General features: G+C 41.7%; 3 protein-coding genes across 6 annotated transcripts in view; 2 read left to right on the top strand and 1 right to left on the bottom strand.

Annotated features, from left to right (window-relative positions):
• LOC109402397 (probable multidrug resistance-associated protein lethal(2)03659) overlaps positions 1-7,095 on the top strand; it is a 110,749-nt gene extending 103,654 nt beyond the window's left edge. The window contains exons 12-13 of the mRNA XM_029856758.2: positions 5,825-6,542; positions 6,608-7,095. Of these exons, the coding sequence (XP_029712618.2) occupies positions 5,825-6,542; positions 6,608-6,881 (992 nt within the window). The 3' untranslated portion in view covers positions 6,882-7,095. The remainder of the gene's footprint in view (positions 1-5,824; positions 6,543-6,607) is intronic.
• LOC109402379 (uncharacterized) overlaps positions 1-24,601 on the bottom strand; it is a 489,342-nt gene that overhangs the window by 167,797 nt on the left and 296,944 nt on the right. The gene's annotated exons all lie outside the window — the stretch shown is intronic.
• Positions 21,667-24,601, top strand: part of LOC109402380 (ATP-binding cassette sub-family C member 4-like) — a 49,930-nt gene continuing 46,995 nt past the window's right edge. Inside the window, exons 1-2 of the mRNA XM_029862145.2 lie at positions 21,667-22,352; positions 22,463-22,771. Of these exons, the coding sequence (XP_029718005.2) occupies positions 22,285-22,352; positions 22,463-22,771 (377 nt within the window). The 5' untranslated portion in view covers positions 21,667-22,284. The remainder of the gene's footprint in view (positions 22,353-22,462; positions 22,772-24,601) is intronic.

Here is a 24,601-nt window from a genome sequence, read left to right as displayed (position 1 = left end):
CTGTGGAGAATCCTCTCAGGATTCTATGGAGAATCCTCTCAGGATTCTGTGGAGAATCCTCTCAGGATTCTGTGGAGAATCCTCTCAGGATTCTGTGGAGAATCCTCTCAGGATTCTGTGGAGAATCCTCTCAGGATTCTGTGGAGAATCCTCTCCGGATTCTGTGGAGAATCTTCTCAGGATTCTGTGGAGAATCCTTTTGGGAATCTGTGGAGAATCCTCTCGGGATTCTTTGGAGAATCCTCTCGGGATTCTGTGGAGAATCCTCTCCGGATTCTGTGGAGAATCCTCTCCGGATTCTGTGGAAAATCCTCTCAGGATTCTGTGGAGAATCCCCTTAGGATTCTGTGGAGAATCCTCTCCGGATTCTGTGGAGAATCCTGTCCGGATTCTGTGGAGAATCCTGTCCGGATTCTGTGGAGAATCCTGTCCGGATTCTGTGGAGAATCCTGTCCGGATTCTGTGGAGAATCCTGTCCGGATTCTGTGGAGAATCCTGTCCGGATTCTGTGGAGAATCCTCTCCGGATTCTGTGGAGAATCCTCTCCGGATTCTGTGGAGAATCCTCTCCGGATTCTGTGGAGAATCCTCTCCGGATTCTGTGGAGAATCCTCTCCGGTTTCTGTGGAGAATCCTCTCAGGATTCTGTGGAGAATCCTCTCCAGATTCTGTGGAGAATCCTCTTCGGATTCTGTGGAGAATCCTCTCCGGATTCTGTGGAAAATCCTCTCCGGATTCTGTGGAGAATCCTCTCCGGATTCTGTGGAGAATCCTCTCCGGATTCTGTGGAGAATCCTCTCCGGATTCTGTGGAGAATCCTCTCCGGATTCTGTGGAGAATCCTCTCCGGATTCTGTGGAGAATCCTCTCCGGATTCTGTGGAGAATCCTCTCCGGATTCTGTGGAGAATCCTCTCCGGATTCTGTGGAGAATCCTCTCCGGATTCTGTGGAGAATCCTCTCCGGATTCTGTGGAGAATCCTCTCCGGATTCTGTGGAGAATCCTCTACGGATTCTGTGGAGAATCCTCTACGGATTCTGTGGAGAATCCTCTACGGATTCTGTGGAGAATCCTCTCAGGATTCTGTGGAGAATCCTCTCCGGATTCTGTGGAGAATCCTCTCAGGATTCTGTGGAGAATCCTCTCAGGATTCTGTGGAGAATCCTCTCAGGATTCTGTGGAGAATCCTCTCAGGATTCTGTGGAGAATCCTCTCAGGATTCTGTGGAGAATCCTCTCAGGATTCTGTGGAGAATCCTCTCAGGATTCTGTGGAGAATCCTCTCGGGAATCTGTGGAGAATCCTCTCGGGATTCTTTGGAGAATCCTCTCGGGATTCTGTGGAGAATCCTCTCCGGATTCTGTGGAGAATCCTCTCCGGATTCTGTGGAAAATCCTCTCAGGATTCTGTGGAGAATCCCCTTAGGATTCTGTGGAGAATCCTTTCCGGATTCTGTGGAGAATCCTGTCCGGATTCTGTGGAGAATCCTGTCCGGATTCTGTGGAGAATCCTCTCCGGATTCTGTGGAGAATCCTCTCCGGATTCTGTGGAGAATCCTCTCCGGATTCTGTGGAGAATCCTATCCGGTTTCTGTGGAGAATCCTCTCAGGATTCTGTGGAGAATCCTCTCCAGATTCTGTGGAGAATCCTCTTCGGATTCTGTGGAGAATCCTCTCCGGATTCTGTGGAAAATCCTCTCCGGATTCTGTGGAGAATCCTCTCCGGATTCTGTGGAGAATCCTCTCCGGATTCTGTGGAGAATCCTCTCCGGATTCTGTGGAGAATCCTCTCCGGATGCTGTAGAGAGTCCTCTCCGGATTCTGTGGAGAATCCTCTCCGGATTCTGTGGAGAATCCTCTCCGGATTCTGTGGAGAATCCTCTCCGGATTCTGTGGAGAATCCTCTCCGGATTCTGTGGAGAATCCTCTCCGGATTCTGTGGAGAATCCTCTCCGGATTCTGTGGAGAATCCTCTCCGGATTCTGTGGAGAATCCTCTCCGGATTCTGTGGAGAATCCTCTCCGGATTCTGTGGAGAATCCTCTCCAGATTCTGTGGAGAATCCTCTCCGGATTCTGTGGAGAATCCTCTCCGGATTCTGTGGAGAATCCTCTCCGGATTCTGTGGAGAATCCTCTCCGGATTCTGTGGAGAATCCTCTCCGGATTCTGTGGAGAATCCTCTCCGGATTCTGTGGAGAATCCTCTCCGGATTCTGTGGAGAATCCTCTCCGGATTCTGTGGAGAATCCTCTCCGGATGCTGTGGAGAGTCCTCTCCGGATTCTGTGGAGAATCCTCTCCGGATTCTGTGGAGAATCCTCTCCGGATTCTGTGGAGAATCCTCTCCGGATTCTGTGGAGAATCCTCTCCGGATTCTGTGGAGAATCCTCTCCGGATTCTGTGGAGAATCCTCTCCGGATTCTGTGGAGAATCCTCTCCGGATTCTGTGGAGAATCCTCTCCGGATTCTGTGGAGAATCCTCTCCGGATTCTGTGGAGAATCCTCTCCGGATGCTGTGGAGAGTCCTCTCCGGATTCTGTGGAGAATCCTCTAAGGATTCTGTGGAGAATCCTCTCCGGATTCTGTGGAGAATCCTCTCCGGATTCTGTGGAGAATCCTCTCAGGATTCTGTGGAGAATCCTCTCAGGATTCTGTGGAGAATCCTCTCAGGATTCTGTGGAGAATCCTCTCAGGTTTCTGTGGAGAATCCTTGCCGGAATCTGTGGAGAATCCTCTCCGGATTCTGTGGAGAATCCTCTCCGGATTCTGTGGAGAATCCTCTCAGGATTCTGTGGAGAATCCTCTCAGGATTCTGTGGAGAATCCTCTCCGGTTTCTGTGGAGAATCCTCTCAGGATTCTGTGGAGAATCCTCTCCAGATTCTGTGGAGAATCCTCTTCGGATTCTGTGGAGAATCCTCTCCGGATTCTGTGGAAAATCCTCTCCGGATTCTGTGGAGAATCCTCTCCGGATTCTGTGGAGAATCCTCTCCGGATTCTGTGGAGAATCCTCTCCGGATGCTGTAGAGAGTCCTCTCCGGATTCTGTGGAGAATCCTCTCCGGATTCTGTGGAGAATCCTCTCCGGATTCTGTGGAGAATCCTCTCCGGATTCTGTGGAGAATCCTCTCCGGATTCTGTGGAGAATCCTCTCAGGATTCTGTGGAGAATCCTCTCCAGATTCTGTGGAGAATCCTCTTCGGATTCTGTGGAGAATCCTCTCCGGATTCTGTGGAGAATCCTCTCCGGATTCTGTGGAGAATCCTCTCCGGATTCTGTGGAGAATCCTCTCCGGATTCTGTGGAGAATCCTCTCCGGATTCTGTGGAGAATCCTCTCCGGATTCTGTGGAGAATCCTCTCCGGATTCTGTGGAGAATCCTCTCCGGATTCTGTGGAGAATCCTCTCCGGATGCTGTGGAGAGTCCTCTCCGGATTCTGTGGAGAATCCTCTAAGGATTCTGTGGAGAATCCTCTCCGGATTCTGTGGAGAATCCTCTCCGGATTCTGTGGAGAATCCTCTCCGGATTCTGTGGTGAATCCTCTCAGGATTCTGTGGAGAATCCTCTCAGGATTCTGTGGAGAATCCTCTCAGGATTCTGTGGAGAATCCTCTCAGGTTTCTGTGGAGAATCCTTGCCGGAATCTGTGGAGAATCCTCTCCGGATTCTGTGGAGAATCCTCTCCGGATTCTGTGGAGAATCCTCTCAGGATTCTGTGGAGAATCCTCTCAGGATTCTGTGGAGAATCCTCTCCGGTTTCTGTGGAGAATCCTCTCAGGATTCTGTGGAGAATCCTCTCCAGATTCTGTGGAGAATCCTCTTCGGATTCTGTGGAGAATCCTCTCCGGATTCTGTGGAAAATCCTCTCCGGATTCTGTGGAGAATCCTCTCCGGATTCTGTGGAGAATCCTCTCCGGATTCTGTGGAGAATCCTCTCCGGATTCTGTGGAGAATCCTCTCCGGATGCTGTAGAGAGTCCTCTCCGGATTCTGTGGAGAATCCTCTCCGGATTCTGTGGAGAATCCTCTCCGGATTCTGTGGAGAATCCTCTCCGGATTCTGTGGAGAATCCTCTCCGGATTCTGTGGAGAATCCTCTCAGGATTCTGTGGAGAATCCTCTCCAGATTCTGTGGAGAATCCTCTTCGGATTCTGTGGAGAATCCTCTCCGGATTCTGTGGAGAATCCTCTCCGGATTCTGTGGAGAATCCTCTCCGGATTCTGTGGAGAATCCTCTCCGGATTCTGTGGAGAATCCTCTCCGGATTCTGTGGAGAATCCTCTCCGGATGCTGTAGAGAGTCCTCTCCGGATTCTGTGGAGAATCCTCTCCGGATTCTGTGGAGAATCCTCTCCGGATTCTGTGGAGAATCCTCTCCGGATTCTGTGGAGAATCCTCTCCGGATTCTGTGGAGAATCCTCTCCGGATTCTGTGGAGAATCCTCTCCGGATTCTGTGGAGAATCCTCTCCGGATTCTGTGGAGAATCCTCTCCGGATTCTGTGGAGAATCCTCTCCGGATTCTGTGGAGAATCCTCTCCGGATTCTGTGGAGAATCCTCTCCGGATTCTGTGGAGAATCCTCTCCGGATTCTGTGGAGAATCCTCTCCGGATTCTGTGGAGAATCCTCTCCAGATTCTGTGGAGAATCCTCTCCGGATTCTGTGGAGAATCCTCTCCGGATTCTGTGGAGAATCCTCTCCGGATTCTGTGGAGAATCCTCTCCGGATTCTGTGGAGAATCCTCTCCGGATTCTGTGGAGAATCCTCTCCGGATTCTGTGGACAAATCCTCTCCGGATTCTGTGGAGAATCCTCTCCGGATTCTGTGGAGAATCCTCTCCGGATTCTGTGGAGAATCCTCTCCGGATGCTGTGGAGAGTCCTCTCCGGATTCTGTGGAGAATCCTCTCCGGATTCTGTGGAGAATCCTCTCCGGATTCTGTGGAGAATCCTCTCCGGATTCTGTGGAGAATCCTCTCCGGATTCTGTGGAGAATCCTCTCCGGATTCTGTGGAGAATCCTCTCCGGATTCTGTGGAGAATCCTCTCCGGATTCTGTGGAGAATCCTCTCCGGATTCTGTGGAGAATCCTCTCCGGATTCTGTGGAGAATCCTCTCCGGATTCTGTGGAGAATCCTCTCCGGATGCTGTGGAGAGTCCTCTCTGGATTCTGTGGAGAATCCTCTAAGGATTCTGTGGAGAATCCTCTCCGGATTCTGTGGAGAATCCTCTCCGGATTCTGTGGAGAATCCTCTCAGGATTCTGTGGAGAATCCTCTCAGGATTCTGTGGAGAATCCTCTCAGGTTTCTGTGGAGAATCCTTGCCGGAATCTGTGGAGAATCCTCTCCGGATGCTGTGGAGAGTCCTCTCTGGATTCTGTGGAGAATCCTCTAAGGATTCTGTGGAGAATCCTCTCCGGATTCTGTGGAGAATCCTCTCAGGATTCTGTGGAGAATCCTCTCAGGATTCTGTGGAGAATCCTCTCAGGATTCTGTGGAGAATCCTCCCCGGAATCTGTGGAGAATCCTCTCAGGATTCTGTGGAGAATCCTCTCAGGATTTTGTGGAGAATCCTCTCAGGATTTTGTGGAGAATCCTTTCAGGATTCTGTGGAGAATCTTTTCCGGATTCTGTGGAGAACAGTTAGAACATTTTTCTTATATTCTCAAAATAATTGTGCATTTTGAGAACCTATTGCTGTATCCGGCTATTCGTGAGAGAATTAAGCGTAAAGAGAAGCTGAGAGTGTCATATGTAAAATTTTGGTTCTGAAATTTCTTAGAGATCTTAGTTAACCAGACCTAAGAGGTAACCTTCAACTTTCTGCTTTCCAATCTGCAGCCATGAGCGGCAACGTCGGCCTTGCCATCACCCAGGTGTTCAACTTGATCTTCATGTGCCAGTGGGGCATGCGTCAAACGGCAGAGCTGGAGAACCAAATGACCTCGGTGGAGCGGGTGGTCGAGTACGCCGAAGTCGAACCGGAACCCCCACTGGAAACGGTAGACCCCCAGAAGAAACCCCCCGACGATTGGCCCTTCAAGGGTTCGATCAAGTTTGAGTACTTCTGTCTGCGGTATTCGCCGGGAAGTGAGCTGGTCCTGAAGGATCTCAATTTGGCGATCGACGCCAAGGAAAAGGTTGGGATCGTTGGACGAACTGGGGCTGGCAAGTCGTCGATCATCCAGGCTCTGTTCCGATTGGCGGTCAACGAGGGGCTGATCAAGATCGATGAAGTGGACATAGGGGGCCTGGGGCTGCACGATCTGCGGAAGAAGATATCGATCATACCGCAGGATCCGATTCTGTTTTCGGGCAAAGTTCGGGACAATCTGGATCCCTTTGGGCAGCATTCGGACGAGGAGATGTGGCGATCGTTGGAGTTGGTGGAGCTGAAGAAGGTCGTCCAGCAGATGGACGGAGGGCTGGACGCGAAGATGTCCGACGGGGGAGCGAACTTCAGCATGGGACAGCGACAGTTGGTGTGTTTGGCTAGGGCGATCTTGAGGAACAATAAGATACTGATTTTGGACGAAGCCACTGCCAACGTTGATCCGGAGTGAGTTTCGGGGTTATTTTGACCACCCCTATACAATTGCAATTACACTTTATGATCTCTTCCAGAACTGACAAGCTGGTTCAGCGAACGATACGGGACCAGTTTGGGGAGTGCACAGTACTTACGATCGCTCACCGGCTGCACACGGTCATGGACAGCGACCGAGTGTTGGTGATGGACGCCGGCAAAGCCGTGGAGTTTGGACATCCTCATGAGCTGCTCAAGCAGCCGAAGGGATTCCTGCGGAAGCTGGTGAACCAAACGGGTGAGTCGACGGCAGCTCAGCTGGCCGGTATTGCTGAGAGGAATTTCAAGAGACGTCGTGAGGTCAAGAGTTGAATCGTGAGTTGGTAAGTGCTCGACAGTCGTTGGTGAATCTCCGCAGTTGACAATAGGCGCATCACAATTCACAATATGTGAGACACATTGTGGCAGTAACACGTACAGGAATATAAGTTAGGTTCGTAAGGTGTGCAACGTACAAAGTTAAGAATTTGATTCCAAGCGTTTTGTTCCGATATTTCTAAGAAATAAATACCTAAGTTAATTTTTATTTGATTTCTAAGTTATTTATCCGAACCATCTTCCGTAGAGACAAACTTCGCAGTGTTCTTCTTCTTCTTTGAGGCTCTACATCCCCACTGGGGCTAGACCTGCCTCGCTTCAACTTAGTGTTCTTTGAGCACTTATTAATTGAAGGGCTGTCTTTGCCTGCCATTGCATGGATTTGTATATTGTGAGCCAAGTACAATGATACACTATGCCCAGGGAGTCGATAAAATTTTCCCGACCGAAACGGGAATCGAACCCGCCATCTTCAGGGCAGGACTCGCAGTGTTAAGAGCCCTATTTGAACCCTACTCTTAAAGTATCACTAATGTGAATAATTCACCTAGGAGAGAGGTCGAAAGTAGATTTGATTTTCATATGTGAAGATAGCGCAAAGATGTCTTCAGATGTAGAAATTGGTTGACCTCACCACTTCCTTTGTTCTCGGAAGGCGGGACTTTTGATTACAGGAGGTTTCAGAAGGTTCTAACGACGTTTCCACGGGTTTCAGGGGCATTCAGGAGAGTGGCAGGAAGTATCAGATGAGCTTCAAGACGCTTTTGTGGGTTCCGGGGATTCAGGAGTGTTAGATAGAACTTCACAGGGGGTTTCAAGACGTTTAAATAAGTTTTAGGAGATTTCAATGAAATGACCTGGAGTTTCAGTGGATTACAAGGGGTTTCATCAGAGCTTGCGAAACTGCAGAGAACCTGAGTGGGGTTTCAGAGAAATTACCGGGTATCGAGAGACTTCAGGAGTATTTGAACTCTCCGGGGTCGTTTAGGGAAATTTCAATGCGTTTTGAATGGTTTCATAGGGTTTTACGGCGTTTAAGGGAGCTTCAGGATGGTTTGAGAGGACTTAACTTAAGAAATTGCCGATAGAGGTTTAAAAGGAATTGTCAGAAGATTTCCCAAAGAATTGCCGAAAAAATTCAAACGAATTCACAAAAAATGCCACATTGCAGGAAGAATTCCAAAAGAACTCACACAGAAATTGCTGAAGGAATCCCCAAAAGATAATAATAGCTATAGATATGCTCAATTTAAAATTTATAGTTTTAGAAGAATAGTCGAAGAAATCGGAGGAGTAATTATCACAAGAATGCCAAAGGATTTGTCAAAAAGGTTGAGATTGCCAAGGAATCTAAAAAAAAATCCCGAGAAATTATTAATCAAATAACAGAAAGAATTGCTCAAAGCATGACTTTAGGCATTACCAAAAATATCCCCAACAAAATTCGGAAGGATTCCAGAAGAAATTGTCACACAAATTGCCGATAGAATTTTCAAATCAATTATCAAAGATTTTCCACAGAAATTGCCGAATGAAATGCCGAAGGAATTACGGAAGAAAATTCCAAACGTATTCACAATGAAAATGCCACATTGCAGAGAGAATTTCCAAAAGAACTTTCTCAGATATCGTTGAAAAGATTCCCAAAAGAATTATTGAAGGAATAATTGTCAAGGGAAAACCCGAAATAATTTCCAAAAACATTGGACATGAATTCCTGAAAAAAAAAACATTTTTATTCGATATTTAAAACCCTAGTTTGTATGGAGAGCTATGGATGTTCAGCGGTTGTTTAACTGAAGATATTACATGCTATTTTATTTTTATCTAAAAATATTCAAAACCGTTATATCTTTGAATGAAAATTCATATCAACACTCATTTTTAATGCATCATCAAAAAAAAAAAAAAAATAACGCCACAAAAAGAAAACTGTTGACAAATTGTGCAAATTTGGGAAGCTACAGGGAAATTTTAGATGCCATCTTAATTTAAGGCATTTCAGAGCGCTTCTGAAGGGATTCCAAAACACTTCAAGGAGGGTTTGAGATTTGTTTTAGAGGAATCAAAGCCCTTCCAGAGGTGGATCAAAAGATTTGAATGTCGTTCCAGAAAGGGATACAGGAAGGTATCCCTATATTTGAAACCCTTCTGGAAACTCCCTGAAGCACCCCCGACACCCTCTTAAGTGCCATGAAACCCTTTGAGGGCCACGAGACACTCCTGAGATCTCGCGGATCACCCTTGAAATCCCCTAAGGCCTCCTAAAACGCCCCTGAGACCCACTGGTACCCCCTTAAACCCCCAGAGTATCCCAGAAGCGCCCATGAGATCCCTCCCAGGTAACAATTTGATACTCTACAAAGGTTTTTCCAACTATTTTAAAGCAGCCTTCATTTGAACAAAAAGCTGAGCACCAGAGGTATAACAGGATTGGATACAAGATTGGAGCAAACCATTCTTAAGTAAACTTTAGATTAAGAAACTGTTATACAGCTATTTCTTTTTCTTAGGAATCATTTATTCAGCTTCTAAACATCTAATTTTGGTGATTTTAATCAATCTCCAGCTGATTTGAGGTTCAATTAAAGCCTTATATAAGGCTTTATATGCCATACTTTATAGTCACTGACACCAATGCCCAGACAATGTTCAGGTATTGCTCTCACTGTTCAGCATTCATTGTCACTTGGGCATGGAGGCCCCCTTGAACGATCCTGAGGCCTCTTAAACTCCTGAGGTTCCAGACCCACTGATACGCCCCTTAGCCACTTAAAGCGCTCCTGAGATGGAAAACTTTTCTGGATGTGAAAATTTATTTGGAAAACGTTACATTCACTTGCCACTATGTCAGTTTAGATATATGCCATCAAAAATAGTTTGTGGAGAACTTATACTTCGTATTGTTGTCTAAGACGTTGCCGAATACAGTAAGGTTCGCACACGCATACCCAACCTTTCACGAGTCCAACTGTGGAGACGACTCTCCACAAAGTGAGTGTAGTTTTCATCATCCGCGTTGAGAGTCATCTTTATACATCTCACACGGCTTCGGGATGCGTATTAGTGTGGGTCATCAGAACCGTTTTCTCAGATCAAAGCTTTTTTGGTTCCGTTTTGGGTCCTGAGTATCTGTGCAAAATTTGAGCATTATCGGTTGCGTCTACACTTTGCGCATTGCAATTGAAATTTGTATGGGATTTTGTATAAGAAAACATACTTTTTTGCATTTTAGCCATAAGTTGAAAAAGTTTGTCTGAAAGTTGTTAGCCGATACTGTAAAATGATAGCCTAGGATGTTCTGAAAAACTTTGTTGAAGACCGCAAAGCGATCCGATGCACAATGGGAAAAAATAGGTATAAAACGCGAATTCAATATCTCTGCTCGGAGTGAATGGATTTGAATGAAATTTTGACACAAACTGCAAAAAACTCTACAGTTTCAGATAAGGAGGGGGTCGTTCGCCGCACGATGCTGGAAATCAGTGTATCGGACCCGTTTTACCCCACTCTCTCTCTTTTTCACCTTTTTGGAAAAATCCTGGAGTGCAAAATAAATGATTTATTTGATTCGTGTTTGTGTTAAAACTTCTGTAGTATCGAATAGAGCTGGTTTGGCTCACCGCACAGCCTTAAAAATTGAAATATCTTCAAATAACCCCGATATCCCCTATTTCTTTAAAATTTCACATGCTTCTCCGCCCGGAGTGGAATGCAATCGACAAGAGAAGGAGCAATCTTATGTCAAATTTCCGATACTATGGAAGTTTCTACACAAATATGAGTTAAATAAGTTATTTATTTTGCACGCCAGTCGGGAATAAATGAGGTTTTTCTCAAAAAGGTGTGAAGAAGAGAGCGCGGGGTAAAACGAGCTCAAAACACTGATTTCCAGCATCGTGCCGCGAATGACACCCTCCTTTTCTGAAACTATAGAGTTTTTTGCTGTTTGTGTCAAAAAATCATTCGAATCCATCCACTCCGAGCAGAGATATTGAATTTATTCGCGTTTTATACCTATTTTTTCCCACTGTGCGATGCTTGTAAAAATAGTTATAACCAACGAACCGCGCATGTGTTTATGTTCTAACGACACATTCCACGCACTTCTACGCCAGGGGTGGGAAATTTCAAAGTGATTGTTTTGCCCCAAGCTTTCCAACATATGAAAAAGGGTAGATTCAATCTTAGGAAAACCATTTATTTTACTTAAAATTTGACTGGTAACTTATTTAAATAGTTAGGTGAAGTAATAGCATTTTATGTAAGAAAAATGAAATTTTTTATTGATAAGTTTCAAATATGCCTGCTTGCATATGAAAGTCCAAAAACATTATACCAATTTTTTGTAAATGTAGTATAATAATGTATATTTTATACACCCAAAGGCAACTTTTCATAAAAATGGGTTTAGATATGTTTTAAGCACTTGGTGTCCCGTTACGAAAATAGCACATTTGTTGTAATAACTAATTTATTACGAACTTTAGAAAAATGATTTTTAGGATTCTCTTAGTACTCGTGGAGACCTTTCTTCCAACATATGGGTTACCTTGATCGACGCTTTATCTTAGGCGTTACAATGGGTACGTAGACATGGTGTCCCGTTACGAAAATTTTAAAGACATTCATAAGTGGATAAAAAAGTTTGGTTTGATCAAATATTTAATCAAAAAACTGTAACCATGATGAAATGATATTGTAGGTGGTATATATTTACAATATCCTTCTTGGTGTAACGGCCCTACTGGAACAAAGCCCACTTCTCAGCTCTTACGAAAACTACGTAAAGAAATGGCAGGTATTCTGATGGATCAGTATAACAAGTGATATTTTATTAAGTTTTGTTGTGACAGCATACTCTTTGAATGCTATAACCTTTTCAACATGTCCTATGAATTACCACCATGATGTATAAAAAGGCTTATAGAATCACACAACGCGTTCAAAACATGAAAATCCCGAAGTGGTGGTTGGCATTCCTTTTTTAACCCATTAATCACCGCATAATTTACTTTTATGACGACAAACATATTTTGAAGCTTATATTCTTATTAAAAATGAAAAAAAAAAATGTAAAATGCATCACGAAAATGGCATTGCATTACTTTTTGTGACTAGGGGGGGTGGGGGTAAGACGGACATGTTTAGGAAACACTCTATTTTGACAGTGTAAACAATGCGATAATTATAATTTTATCTCCATACTATTTACTTCAACTTAGGTACTTTACAGTCTGCAAGCCGATTTTGCAATAAAATTTGATTTTCCATGACTTTTGAGGTAATTAAAAAGTGATCTCCAAATGAATGTTTTTCGACAGTGTGGGTAAGACGGACCGGTAGGGTGGGTAAGATGGACACGTTTGGAAATTTAGCTAATACGCCTCTAATTGTGTTAAACGATGTTTGTTGCCATTTGTATTCGGTAGATCAATCATAGTAGAATCTAAATTTGGCTTTAAATCTCTTAGCGAAACGTGTTTTTGCAAATTAAAATCTATTTTGTAAATTGGAAACCTCCATAGACTGATAAACGCCTAACAGTATGCAATGCTCTGGTAATTTTACAAAGTTCGAACTGTTCCAACAACAAAAATTCTAATATAATGAATTTTTGAACAAAAAATCAATATGAAATGCTTTATACGGCTTCCACAATCATTTTTGTACTCCATAGATTTCAATCTGTGAACAATGTGTGGGTCTTAATGTATTTCTTACGGCACTATCAAAGTAACCCCAACACTGTCCGTCTTACCCACCCTCAAGGCGGTCCGTCTTACCCCCACAAAACGCAAAATATTCATTCCACCACCGTTATTCATAATCCATGAAATTTACCTGAATTTCGTTGTGTATAGAAGGGAATAGTTTAAAACTACTGGGAAACTCAAAATAAAATGCAAAAACTTAGCAATTTAATGTTAAAAAGCTTATTTATTGCCGCCTCAAAATTAGATCCCAGCACAAAAGCGTGTAGCCTGGTAAATGATTGATTATTTTTTTGCACTTTTGACATATGTATTCTCTCATGGAGTGGTTCAATGATCATCAACTGATAAGAAGATATAGTTAATCGAAAAAGAAAATCAAACTTCAGCTCTTAAGTGACAGAACTAGTCAGTGGTCCGTCTAACCCCCACCCCCCCTACATAAATTAGTAACCATTGATTAAAAGTCTAGCGACCTCCCTCTTGTCGTTTTTATTGTCAACCTTTTTTTCTTCTCGAAATCCGTTTGTTTGTATTGTTACTGGTTGTCGTTAGCTAAATATCAACGGAAAGCCCCCATAATCCCATCGCTTCCAAAATAAAACATTGTTTTCTCTAACCTCGACCAAGCCGCGAGTTTAACCCTCAAAAGGATACCTTAAAAAAAGGTCCGTTTTGGGACCCTGGGGTCGTGATCCTTACCTTTTAAAAGGTCGATGTTTTCAGCAAAGATGTTCGGTAAGTCAAGGCCTATCTAGTGATGAACAATTTATTTTAGGAAGAAGAGACGAACCAGCCAAGGGCTGAAAGTCTCTCAAATAAAGATAAATCAATCAATCAATCAATTATTTTAGGAAATATCCGATAGTTGGCGCTAGAGAGCATTCCAGAACGCCCCTAATCAATGGGATGTAACGTACCAAAGCAAGCGGACAAGACGCACATAACAAAAGAATAAATCACACTTCTGTAAATGGGTAGACATAAATGTCCGGCAGCTCAAAAGGGTTCGTTCAAATATTACGTAACGCTAGGGGTAGCGAGAGTGTCTAGCGGTGTGTTACGCTTTATAAAAAAAAACATAACTTACCACACAAAATTTGTTACGTGGAGTAGGGAGGAGTTTTGAAATTGTCAAATTTTGCTTTACGTATTATTTGAATGAACCCAAAGAGACATCACAGACAAACAGACATATCATTGATAAAATAACATCTCATATATCGCAAGATCATGATTACTTATAAAGTTGGTGTCTTCGGCAAAGTTGTTTGATTGGTGAAGGGGCGCTAGTGAGTATACAAATTTTGTATCTCATATATCTCAGGATTCTGATTACTTAGAAAGTTAGTGTTGCTCGGGAGGCCAAATATTTATTTGATTCGGAACTTTGACATAGGCTGGTGCTAATGAACATTTTTTTACATTTTATGTCTGTTGTACATCGGAATACTTATTATTTACAGAGATGGTGTCTACAGCAAAGTTTTTGGCAGACATGGGGCTAAAATATATAGACACTATAGAATTGACAGGCTTACGGATACATAATTGAGTGATGAAATTGTTATGTACAGTTTATATTTTAGAAGAATCTCGGGAGAAATTCCTAGAAGAATCCCGAGAGGCATTCCTAGAGCAATCCCAGATGGAATTCCTGTAAGAATTCCTGGAGGAATGTTAGGAGAAAATCTTAGAAGATCCCCAGGAGAAATTCCAAGAGGAATCTCAGCAGGAATTCCTGTAGGGAACGCGGGAGGTTCCTGGAAGAACCCCGAAGGATTTCTTAGAGGAATCCCGGGAGCACTACTGGTACAAATTCTTAAATGAATCCCGGGAGGAATTTCTGGAAAAAAATGCTGGAATCCTAGTTTCTAGTTTCTAGATGAAGCCCTGGAGGAACCTTTGCAGAATCATTGAAAGATTCCCTGTATTAATTTCAAATCTGATCTTGTACCGACTTTTCGAACCCTCTAAGCAGAATACCCTCTATGAATGAGTGTAATCAGTTTCGTACCTTTTAATTCCGCCCTATGTTGCTTATCCTTTGACAGATACGCGTATTTCGACTACCACTTGTAATCTTCCTCAGTGTCAGTTATCCAGTCAGGTGGATAACTGACACTGAGGAAGATTACAAGTGGTAGTCGAAATACGCGTATCTGTCAAAGGATAAGCAACATAGGGCGGAATTAAAAGGTACGAAACTGATTGCACTCATTCATATTCAAATCTGAGTTAATTGAAATTGAAAACTTACATTAATATGAATAATTCCGACATCAACTCCGAATATTTTCTCTCGATCGAGACATCAACGTAACAAAAGTATATTACATTTTTGGAATATGGTTCAAAAGTCTCATCTATGTGTGATCTATGCAGCTACATTTGCGCCACCTGATGAGGCAATTCTGATTTAAATAACCCACCAAATAGGAAGTATTGGTATTGTTAACAGTTTGTTAATATATTGTATCAAGACATTCACCTCAAAAGAAGTTTCATTTTTTGAGGACATTTGTCGATCGGGGTATCTTGGATGCTGGGCGGACATGTATTTATTAGCGCCAGCTTGCAGATAAACTGTCAATACCAATAGTCCTTGATGTATTAAACATTTTTGCCGAAGACACGTATATTCTATACAATCAGAATATAAAAATATTCGAACTAAATATAACTTTGAATCTGTAATTTTAATACACACTAGCGCCATCTACTGAGTTAATTCGATTCAACTTATTTATCATAAGGTTGCCCTTGGTCTATTGAACAATTTTGTCGAAGACAGCATTATTCTAGCAAGTCACGATCAAAAGATACAATCATTCGTACCGTGGGGTCCAATGGACCCCAGGGGTACAAAATCGACCGGTTCAACTTTGGTATCCAAAATAATCCATAGTACGCCATGAAACTATCGGTATTTTTGCACAAATAACTCATCGCGGTGTAGTTTAAAGGTACTGTAAAAATGGGGCCGATATATCAATCCAAACTTTTTTGCGACCACTTCAAAGTGGCTCTGGGGTCCAATGGACCCCAATTATCCATTAGAGGGTTAACGGTTCCCCAAAACTAACATAGTATAAAAAAAATCCCCTTTAAAATGTAAAATTATTTCAAATAAAATTGGTTCCTTTATTCCCAAGGCGCATGAGCCTTCAAATAAAGGATTAAAGCAACATGCGACATATGCTTGAAAAGACTGTGTTGGAAGAATGTACTATAGATATCATTAAATCAATTAATTCAATTAAATCAATTCTTCGGATCATTATAATGTAGAATGTGGAAAAACCGCGAAGATAGATACGTCGCATAACCATAGTTTTGGAGATACAATTAAACTTCACGTACCCGACCCCCGATGACATCCCTGTGGAACCTGTGCTATATGTTCCGGGGTGGCCAAATTAGTTGATACATACTTCAGTCTATCGTTTCTGACTCAGTCATTAAAAATCATGAAGATTGACATGTCGCACGGTATGTTTAGGTTGACAACCAGAAGTGTCCCCAATGAGGCCCCGCGGAACCTGTCACGGGGATTCGGATGGGCCAACTTATTCCAATCTGGTTACAGCAGCTGTGTTTCTCTGTTCGCAATAAAAAAATTCGCTGAAAATCGATGGTTCAAACACAACTACACTCGAAATAATCACTTTTAGCCATTTTGACAACCCCCTGACCCCTGCACAATCCGGAATATCGCCGGAATGGTTCCGAATATTTAACGGCCTCTTCAGTATAATAAACTCGCACCAATTTATGATCAATTGAGGGCGACTTCAAAAAAATCGGATGAAAATTGACGAAATGCCAGCATTTTGAAAATGATTTGTCGGGAATCGGGTACGTGAAGGTTAAATAAAACTCGAAACAGGTTCCCCAGGGCCCATTCCGATGGCCACCATAGGGCAAGAGCGGGTTTGAAGGCCTATTTGTGTCCTGTCGGACAGCTACCATCTGTCTGAAAAACATTGCCGAAGACACCAACAATTTATCTAGCAAAGCATTTGATCTACAATTAGATGTCTTTAGCCGTAACGGGACATCATTAGCAAAACACTGTTTTCACGGTTTTCACGCAAGCGTAACGCTGCGCTCCCAAAACTAAATCAAGAATATTTCCGAAACTATACATTTCTCAGTAAAACTCACCCCGACAATCTTGTTCACATCAATCCAAAGAAGAAATGTCTAGAAGACTCTATTATTCAAAACCTCATAACAGAGCTAATATACGCATTTCAGTTTGAAATTTTTGAAAAGAAGATTTCTGCGATGGTGTCCCGTTACGAAATGTAACATGTTATATAAAGTAAATTGGAACCAAAACCCCATAGAATAATTATTGCATTAGGAAGTACATCTAATAAGCTTGTTATAAAACCTGTTAAACCATATGATCATGAACATTGCATTCAATTGCAGACGTCATTTGATCACGAAAGTTAGTTCCTCGCGGTGTCCCGTTACGCTGGAATGTGTCTAATAATAGCAACAAAACCATGCTGTTTCGCCAAGCAATGCCAACGCTATATTTTTTTTCATAAGCATCAGATCACTTCGCGGTCTTGGACAAAGTTTTTCAGAACACCCTAGGCTACGTTTTCACTTTATCAGTTACACGTTTTTAGAAAAAATCGAACTTGTTATGAGAGAAATGCAAAAAAGTGTGTTTTTCCATGTAAAACACCATTCAAACTTCAAACGAGATGCGCAAAACGTAGACATAACCAATCGTGCCCTGATTCTGCACACTCATTTGGGTCCTGAAATGGGATCAAAAAAGCTTTGATCTGATGGGATACCATTGAATTTTTCATTTTTCCATGTAGACGATGACCCACTCTAATGCGTATGTGACCTTTACTGTGCCCGGCAAAGTTTTAAACAAAATTACAAGGTAGAAGTCTTCCATACACTATTTTTCAAAAGCATGCGATGGATAGTTGATAGTGGATGTAACTCTTTGCAAATGAGAGTTTCCATAACTGCATGAGACCCTTTAAAACTCCGCTGAAACCCCTTGAACCCCCCTGAAATAACAACCCTGAGACCAATTTGGTAAACCCGTGAAACCTTCTGGAACCCCCTGAAACTCTTCTGAGACCTCCGGAAACACCCCTGATACCCTTTGAAGTACCCCAGAGACCCTCTGGATCTCGTCGAAAACCCCGTGAGACTCTCTGAAACTCTCTAAGGCTATTTGGAACAACCCTGAGACCTCTTTTTTACTTCTTGGCGGAACGTCCCCGCTAGAACTAATCCTGAAGCTAAGTGTTCTATGAGAACTTCCACAGTTATTAACTGAGAGCTTCCTCTGTCAATGACCAATATCGTGTGGCATGCCAAAGGAAGTCAAGGAAATTTTCATTATGAAAAGTTTCCTGGATCAACCGGAAATCGAACCCGTCACTCTCAGTGTAGTCATGTTCAATACCCACGCCTTCACAGCTGTGTCCATACGGGTCTGTGAGATACCCTGAGTGCCCTGAAACCACCGCGCCGATACCCCCTGAAATTTGAAACCTGTTGGTAATCCTTGAGATCCCTGAAACTCCACTAAGACCTCTAGGTACCCTCCTGAAACCCCCTGGGGCACCATGAATCATCTCTGAAATCCCCCAAAAAGCCCCTGAGACCTCTTGGTATCCCTGAAATCGCCTAAGATGCTTCTGGACCACTCTGAGACCACTCAAAGCGCCCCTGAGCCCCTGGAACCCCCTTCTATCCACTGATATGCTCCAGAGACCTTCTGAAGTGCCCCCTGCGACCACCTGAAACGACCCTGGAACTGCCCTGAGACCTCTGAATTAACCCTTTAAAGCCCTTCCAAACGTTATAATGGAGTTTTTTTTACGTTTTGTTCTTGAGTTTAGATCCTGAAGTCTACGGGTTTAACGGTAACTTCTTTCATTATACAAAGCTTCGATTTGTAATCTATCTTGTCCAGTAAGTCTCTGAAAGGTTAATACATAATATTAGTTCCGTCGGGATATCCTAGGTCATATAAACTGTTCTTGAGTTTCGATCCTAAAGTCTACGGGTGTAACGGTAACTTCATTCATTAAAAGCTATGATTTGCAATCTATCATATCCAGTAAGTCTTCTGAAAGTTACAGTAGTAGTTTTTATCATAGCAGTAAGGAAGTCCATAATATCACAAAAATATATAACAACGTTTATTGTTCCTCCACTGCTTTGGTAAGTACAGTGGATTATGTAACACTATTTAACGTAGTGACAAAAGCTATTATCACAACTCTATACCTGAAGCTATGGTCTCCGGAGTAGTGTTGTTGATCTGGAATATCTCAAAACTATCTTGAAATGACTCATGATATACCAGGGGGATTACAGATTAAAGTTCATTGTGGGAATAACTACTGTTACTATCAAGAGCTAAACTTCAGGATAGTTTGGACGACCCTCAATATCCTAAAGGTTCGTGATAATATTTAGTAGACTTCAGGTTGGTCTAGTCACCGCGATTGATTATGAAACGTTACTCAGAATGTTGGATTTAACTGATGTTACGAGTGTAGACCTGAATTTTTGAACTCAAAGATAGTTTGGCTGACCTGGAACATTTCCATAGTGTCTCTTAATGACATTTGAGATTTCAAGAGCTTTACGGATCTCAGCAAATCATGCTATGCTATTATTTATGGTGAAAACACAAAGTTTTTCTTGTGGATTTGAAGGACTTTATTATATAGCAGTTTGGACAAACCTGAAAGTCCTAAAAGTTTATAATAAAAAGGGGGAACTTCAGATTGGTACAGTAACCATGGATTAATATACAACGTTACTCAGTATAGCAGGTATGGCTGTTGTTACGAGTATAGATCTGAAGTCCTGAACTCCAAGGTAGTTGGCTGATCTGGAATATCTCTGTGGTGTCTTAAAATGACATTTGAGATTTCAAGAGCTTCGCAGATACCAGCAAATTATGCAATATTGTTATTTGTGGCGAAAACACAGAATTATTCTTGCAGATTTGAAAGACTTTATTATAGAACAGTTTGGACGACCCTGAATGTCCCAAAGGTTTATAATAAGCTAGTATACTTCAGATTTCTCCAGTAACCGCGGTTGATTATGCAACGTTACTCAGTTTAACAAATATGGCTACTGTTATGAATGTAGACCTGGAGTTCTGAACTCCAAGGTAGTTTGGCTGACCTGGAATATCCCTATAGTGTCTATAAATGACATAGTAGATGTCAAGAGCTTAACGGACCCCAGTAGGTTATGCAATGCCATTATTTGTGGCATTATAATACATAATTTTGTTTGTAGATTTGAAGGACACTACAGGATTGTTTAAAACACCTAGAACATCCCAGAATATAAAACACTTTTTGATATTCTTGACGAAGGCTAAATGAATACATATAAGCGTAACCCACATCCAAGTTCAGCTTTTAGAACAACTGGTATGTCAATTATTTCGTTTTTATAAATTTCATGATGTTCAGGATGTTTTAAGTTATCAATAAAGTTCCAAATACATTTTTTTTCATTTTTCCCTAATAGAGGACTCAATCTGCAACTACTTTGCCGAAGAGAGTATTCTGTTTTATCGAAAGGGTGAACTTATACAGCCGTTTTTATGTTGGGGTCATATATGACCCCTCCGGCTCCAAAGGGAATCAGCATTCGATCTTCTGCACGATTTTGTGTAATTTCGTTAGTGGCGTTCGAGGGCATGGGATGGATTTCCTTCCGAGAGGTTATCAAGATTTATTAAAGCAATAAGAACGGTATGCAAACCTGTGTGAATATTCCAAGCGTTTGTTTCAGATCAATCCATTCTTTACCAGGGCAAAAGACCTCGATTTGCAATCGTTAAACTTGGCACAAGAAGCTGTGTTGTGCAGCCGACTCAAGTAACAATGAATGCTGAACAGTGAGAGTATTAGCTGCACAATAGCTGGTTAATGCTGTCAATGGCTGAACACAATGACAGCTGAATATTGGTCTGAAGTGTGGCTTGTTCAACCTCTTTAGTCAGCAATACAAACAATAGATGGTTGAATATAGCGCATTTAGTTCACCACTGGACTATCGCACTAGTTTTCACGAGTGCGAAAACGCTAATAAAAGTGCGCGATTGCATCAAATCAACTCGGTGTCTTCAGAGCACTTGTTCACCATAGATTGAAGAAATAGTGCGCCGAAGACATCAACCTGATTTGATGCAATCGCGCACTTTTTAGCGTTTTCGCACTTATGATGTCGCAGTTCGCAGTCCAGTGGTGAAATAAATGCGGTATATCAAGTTGAATAGAATATTATTCATCTGGGTAACCAGCTTTAAAACATGCAACATGCAGAATTAATCATCTGTTGTTCAACCTTAAATCAAATAATTTTTGACAGTTGGAACCAAGCATGTTTTTGTAAAGTCCACATCGCTTCTTCAGCTTCAATACAGACTTAGTTCAACTTATATTCTTGACTATTCAGACACAACAAGTAATGCTCTTGTTTTCGAGAATATGTATACAAGTGTGTATAGTGTAGGTGCTAAGATGAGTGAGTATAAATCAGGAGATCCGAGTTCAATCAACAGTTTTCCCACAGATTAATTTATACATTCCCAAACATCTCTTCTAGACGCAGCTAATGGTAAAAATAGGCTCACTAAAGTGTTTTTATTTTATTTTTATTGATTACTTATTAAGCGCATATTAAGCCTTAAATCAGCCTTCTAATGAATTTCAAATCAGCTAAAGGTTGAATAAAATCACCAAAACTAGATGTTTATGAGCTGAATAAAGGATTATACCTCGTGTGCTCAGCTTTTGTTCAAATGAAGGCTGATTTAAAATAGTTGGAGAAACGTTTGTACTGCATCAAATTGTTACTTGGGGGGGGCTTCGGTTAATTTGTTTGCTTCGCGAATGATGTCGTCAGCTGAATGTCAGCGATGCTCTCGAAATCGTGCATGGATTCGACTTTCTAAGATCAAACGTCATCAACTGACATCGAAGAAGTCAGTTGTGAAATACGAAGTTGCAAGCATTCAGTTCTAGTAAAAAAATAGGTTCAAGTCACGTAAAACTGCCTTGCAGCAGGTAGACCGGTAGTTTTCGCCAAAACGTGATGAACGCATTGCGCGCGTCACCTACGCCAACTGAACCCAAACCAAGCCAATAATGCTATTATCAAACAATCACACGGCAAGACACGTAACAGTGTGATGGCTTCTGATATCAGTTCTCGTCCGGATGATAACGCTTGCTTTTTTTCGAGAATGTTTGATTGCAATGCTGGTGTCTGACTCGAGAAGGTTTTGAATCAGTCAGTGTTGTGACTGCAGTCCCAGTTAGAAATATGGTTTTGTGATAACCATATTCACAGACGACCATTTTTTCTGCTGTCACTCCTTTTCTTCGTGCAAACCACAATCAGTAGACAAGCGCAACGATCGATCATCCGTGGTTGAAACCATTTCCAAGGCTCCCCAGAAGTCAAGCACAATACCAGCAATGAAGATTAGATTGTGTGACCAGTTATCTTTGCCAAAATTAAGCACTTTGATTGTCGCCAATAAACCATAAATTGTTGTCCATCTCCACCACCGGTCAGTACCGGTACTAGATGGTTTTGAGTGTTCTGAAAATGCGGTAACGTTAGGAGTAGCAAGCATCATTATCCAAATAATGGGTAAAGCGAAGAGACCGGTGCATCCTTACTCTGAGGCCAATGCCGTCAGCAAATACTTCTTCTGGTAAGTACGTGATACTTAGTTGTTAAATATAAAATTAAAACCACTTTAGAACCTTGACAAAACCAAAAACTTTTCCTCAACATGCATTTCACAAGATTCCAACATTTCAGGTGGCTCATCGGTCTCCTGCGAGCGGGACTGCGGAGGCAGATTGCGGTAGGCGATATCCACGAGACACTGGACGAACATCGGAGTGAACAAATTGGAGCACATTTCCGCGAAGGTTGGCTGCAGCAAGTGCAATTGCAGAAGCTGCAAGAAAAACCCAAACCAGTAGCAGTTGGCAAAGATGATGGTGTACCGACCACCGGTGATGGGAAGAAGCGCCCGTGGAGGCTGTTGAAGGTGGTGTACAAAATTTACGGCCCGGGCGTGATTGTGTTTGGGTTGATTTACAGCTGGTTGGAGTCTGCCTGCAGGTAAGTTGTGGAAGATGCTTTTTCTTATGTCGTATGATGTTCTGTGCTTCAATATATATATATATATATATATCAAATACTTTCAAGTGACCGTTTATGACCCGAGGAGAAGAAAATAACAGAAAAATATCAAAGTTTGCCATTTAAATTGAATAGCTTAATAGCAAAATTTATTATTCGTTCGTTGAAAATTCAGCTAGAATAACAAAAATAATAACTGACTTTGTACCGGAAATTGATTCAATAATAACTAATTTTATCATTATAAGAAGAAACCAAGGACAACATATTTTTAAATATTTTAATGCAGAATAACTGAATAAGTTATTATCGAGTTATTGAAAGTTGTTTTGTCCTTGGTTTGATCTTAACCCTTCTTTGGTATTAGGGTCATTTTTGACTCAAACCGTAGACTACGTCAGCGAGCTGCTGACAATGTGATGAAAAGAAAGGTTAAAATAAAAACTTTAGTTATTGTTCAGTTATTCTCTGGAACAAAGTCAATTTTTAGTTTTGTTCTAATTCCCAACAAACCAAATACAAAGCTTGCTCTTAACACCATTCTATTTTTTGGAAAATTTTATCTTCTCATGTTATTCTTTCAGATAAAAAAGGCCAAATTACTTATTAATAATAAAATAAGTTTGGAATGAATAAAACACCATCGGAATGCCATTCTATTTAAGATGCTTAGAAGAACTTATCGGAGGAATTTGGCACTCTCAGTTTTGGAAATCAAACAATTTATAACAAAGGAAAAGTTGATCTATTGTTTTCGTCCTTAATTGGCCAATATACCAATAGACCAATTTTCTCCTGAAACAGGCCACATTCCATGGCCGAAACGTCGGGCAGAGTATAATAAATCGTTTGGTTTTCAAGACAGAGATTGCCAAACCCAAATGCCAAATGTAATAACATTTTTTTTTTTGATATTTAGTGTTATTCATAAATATCATAAGAATGACAAAATGAGATATGATGGCAAAACTTGTTATTGTTTTGTCCTTGGTTTCCTCTTTGCTTCTACCCACACTCATACCATATTTAAAAAAGTTCTCTTCTGTTTTATCCTTATCCAGGGTTCATTTCTATTTTATCCTCAAATTTTCAGCAAATCCCCCGAAATTATTTAGGTGGTGCTCTACTTTTTTGAAGTTTGCATCGAAATCAATCAAAATTATTGGTTGAAGTACCAAAAATTCTTACTGCGTTTCATCCAGGAATTTCTGCTGGAATTTTTCTAGGAATTTTCGCTACTAGTTCTCCAGGAACTCCTTGGAATTCTGTAAGGTTTATTCAGGGCACTCCTCCTGTAGTATTTTTATTTTTTTTAGGATTCCTTGAGAAACTTTTGCTGAGATTTCTTCAGATTTTTTCGCTGGTATTCCTGCCGAACTTTTCCCAGGATTTTTTACAGAAACGGCTCTAGGGATGCATCCAGGGTTTTCTGTTGGGATTTCTCCAAAAACTCTTTTCTACTTAGGTTTTTTTTCAGGAATTCCTACTGAGTTTTGTCAAGAACTACTACCGGCGATGCATCCAGGGATTTCTTGAAAAAAAAACTTCCTCGTGGATTACGTAACGCTAAAAACGACCATTTCAGGCCTCCTCCCTCTCCTTGTAACGCTTTTTATATGAAAACATAAAAAATTTTATGGACCATAATGCTAAGTTGAGCTCCCCCTCTCTCCCTATAGCGTTACGTATTTTTTGTACAATGCCTAATTACTCCGTGGTATTCCTACAGGCATCCCGGGTAGACGTGAATATCATAATCATATCTTAAAACGATCAAATTTAGATGTCATATCTTAATATGGTATCGAT

The sequence above is a fragment of the Aedes albopictus genome, chromosome 1, assembly GCF_035046485.1.
Source record: "Aedes albopictus strain Foshan chromosome 1, AalbF5, whole genome shotgun sequence".
Taxonomy (NCBI): domain Eukaryota; kingdom Metazoa; phylum Arthropoda; class Insecta; order Diptera; family Culicidae; genus Aedes; species Aedes albopictus.
Note: the sequence above shows the minus strand (reverse complement) of the source record. Positions and strands in the feature narration are given on the sequence as shown.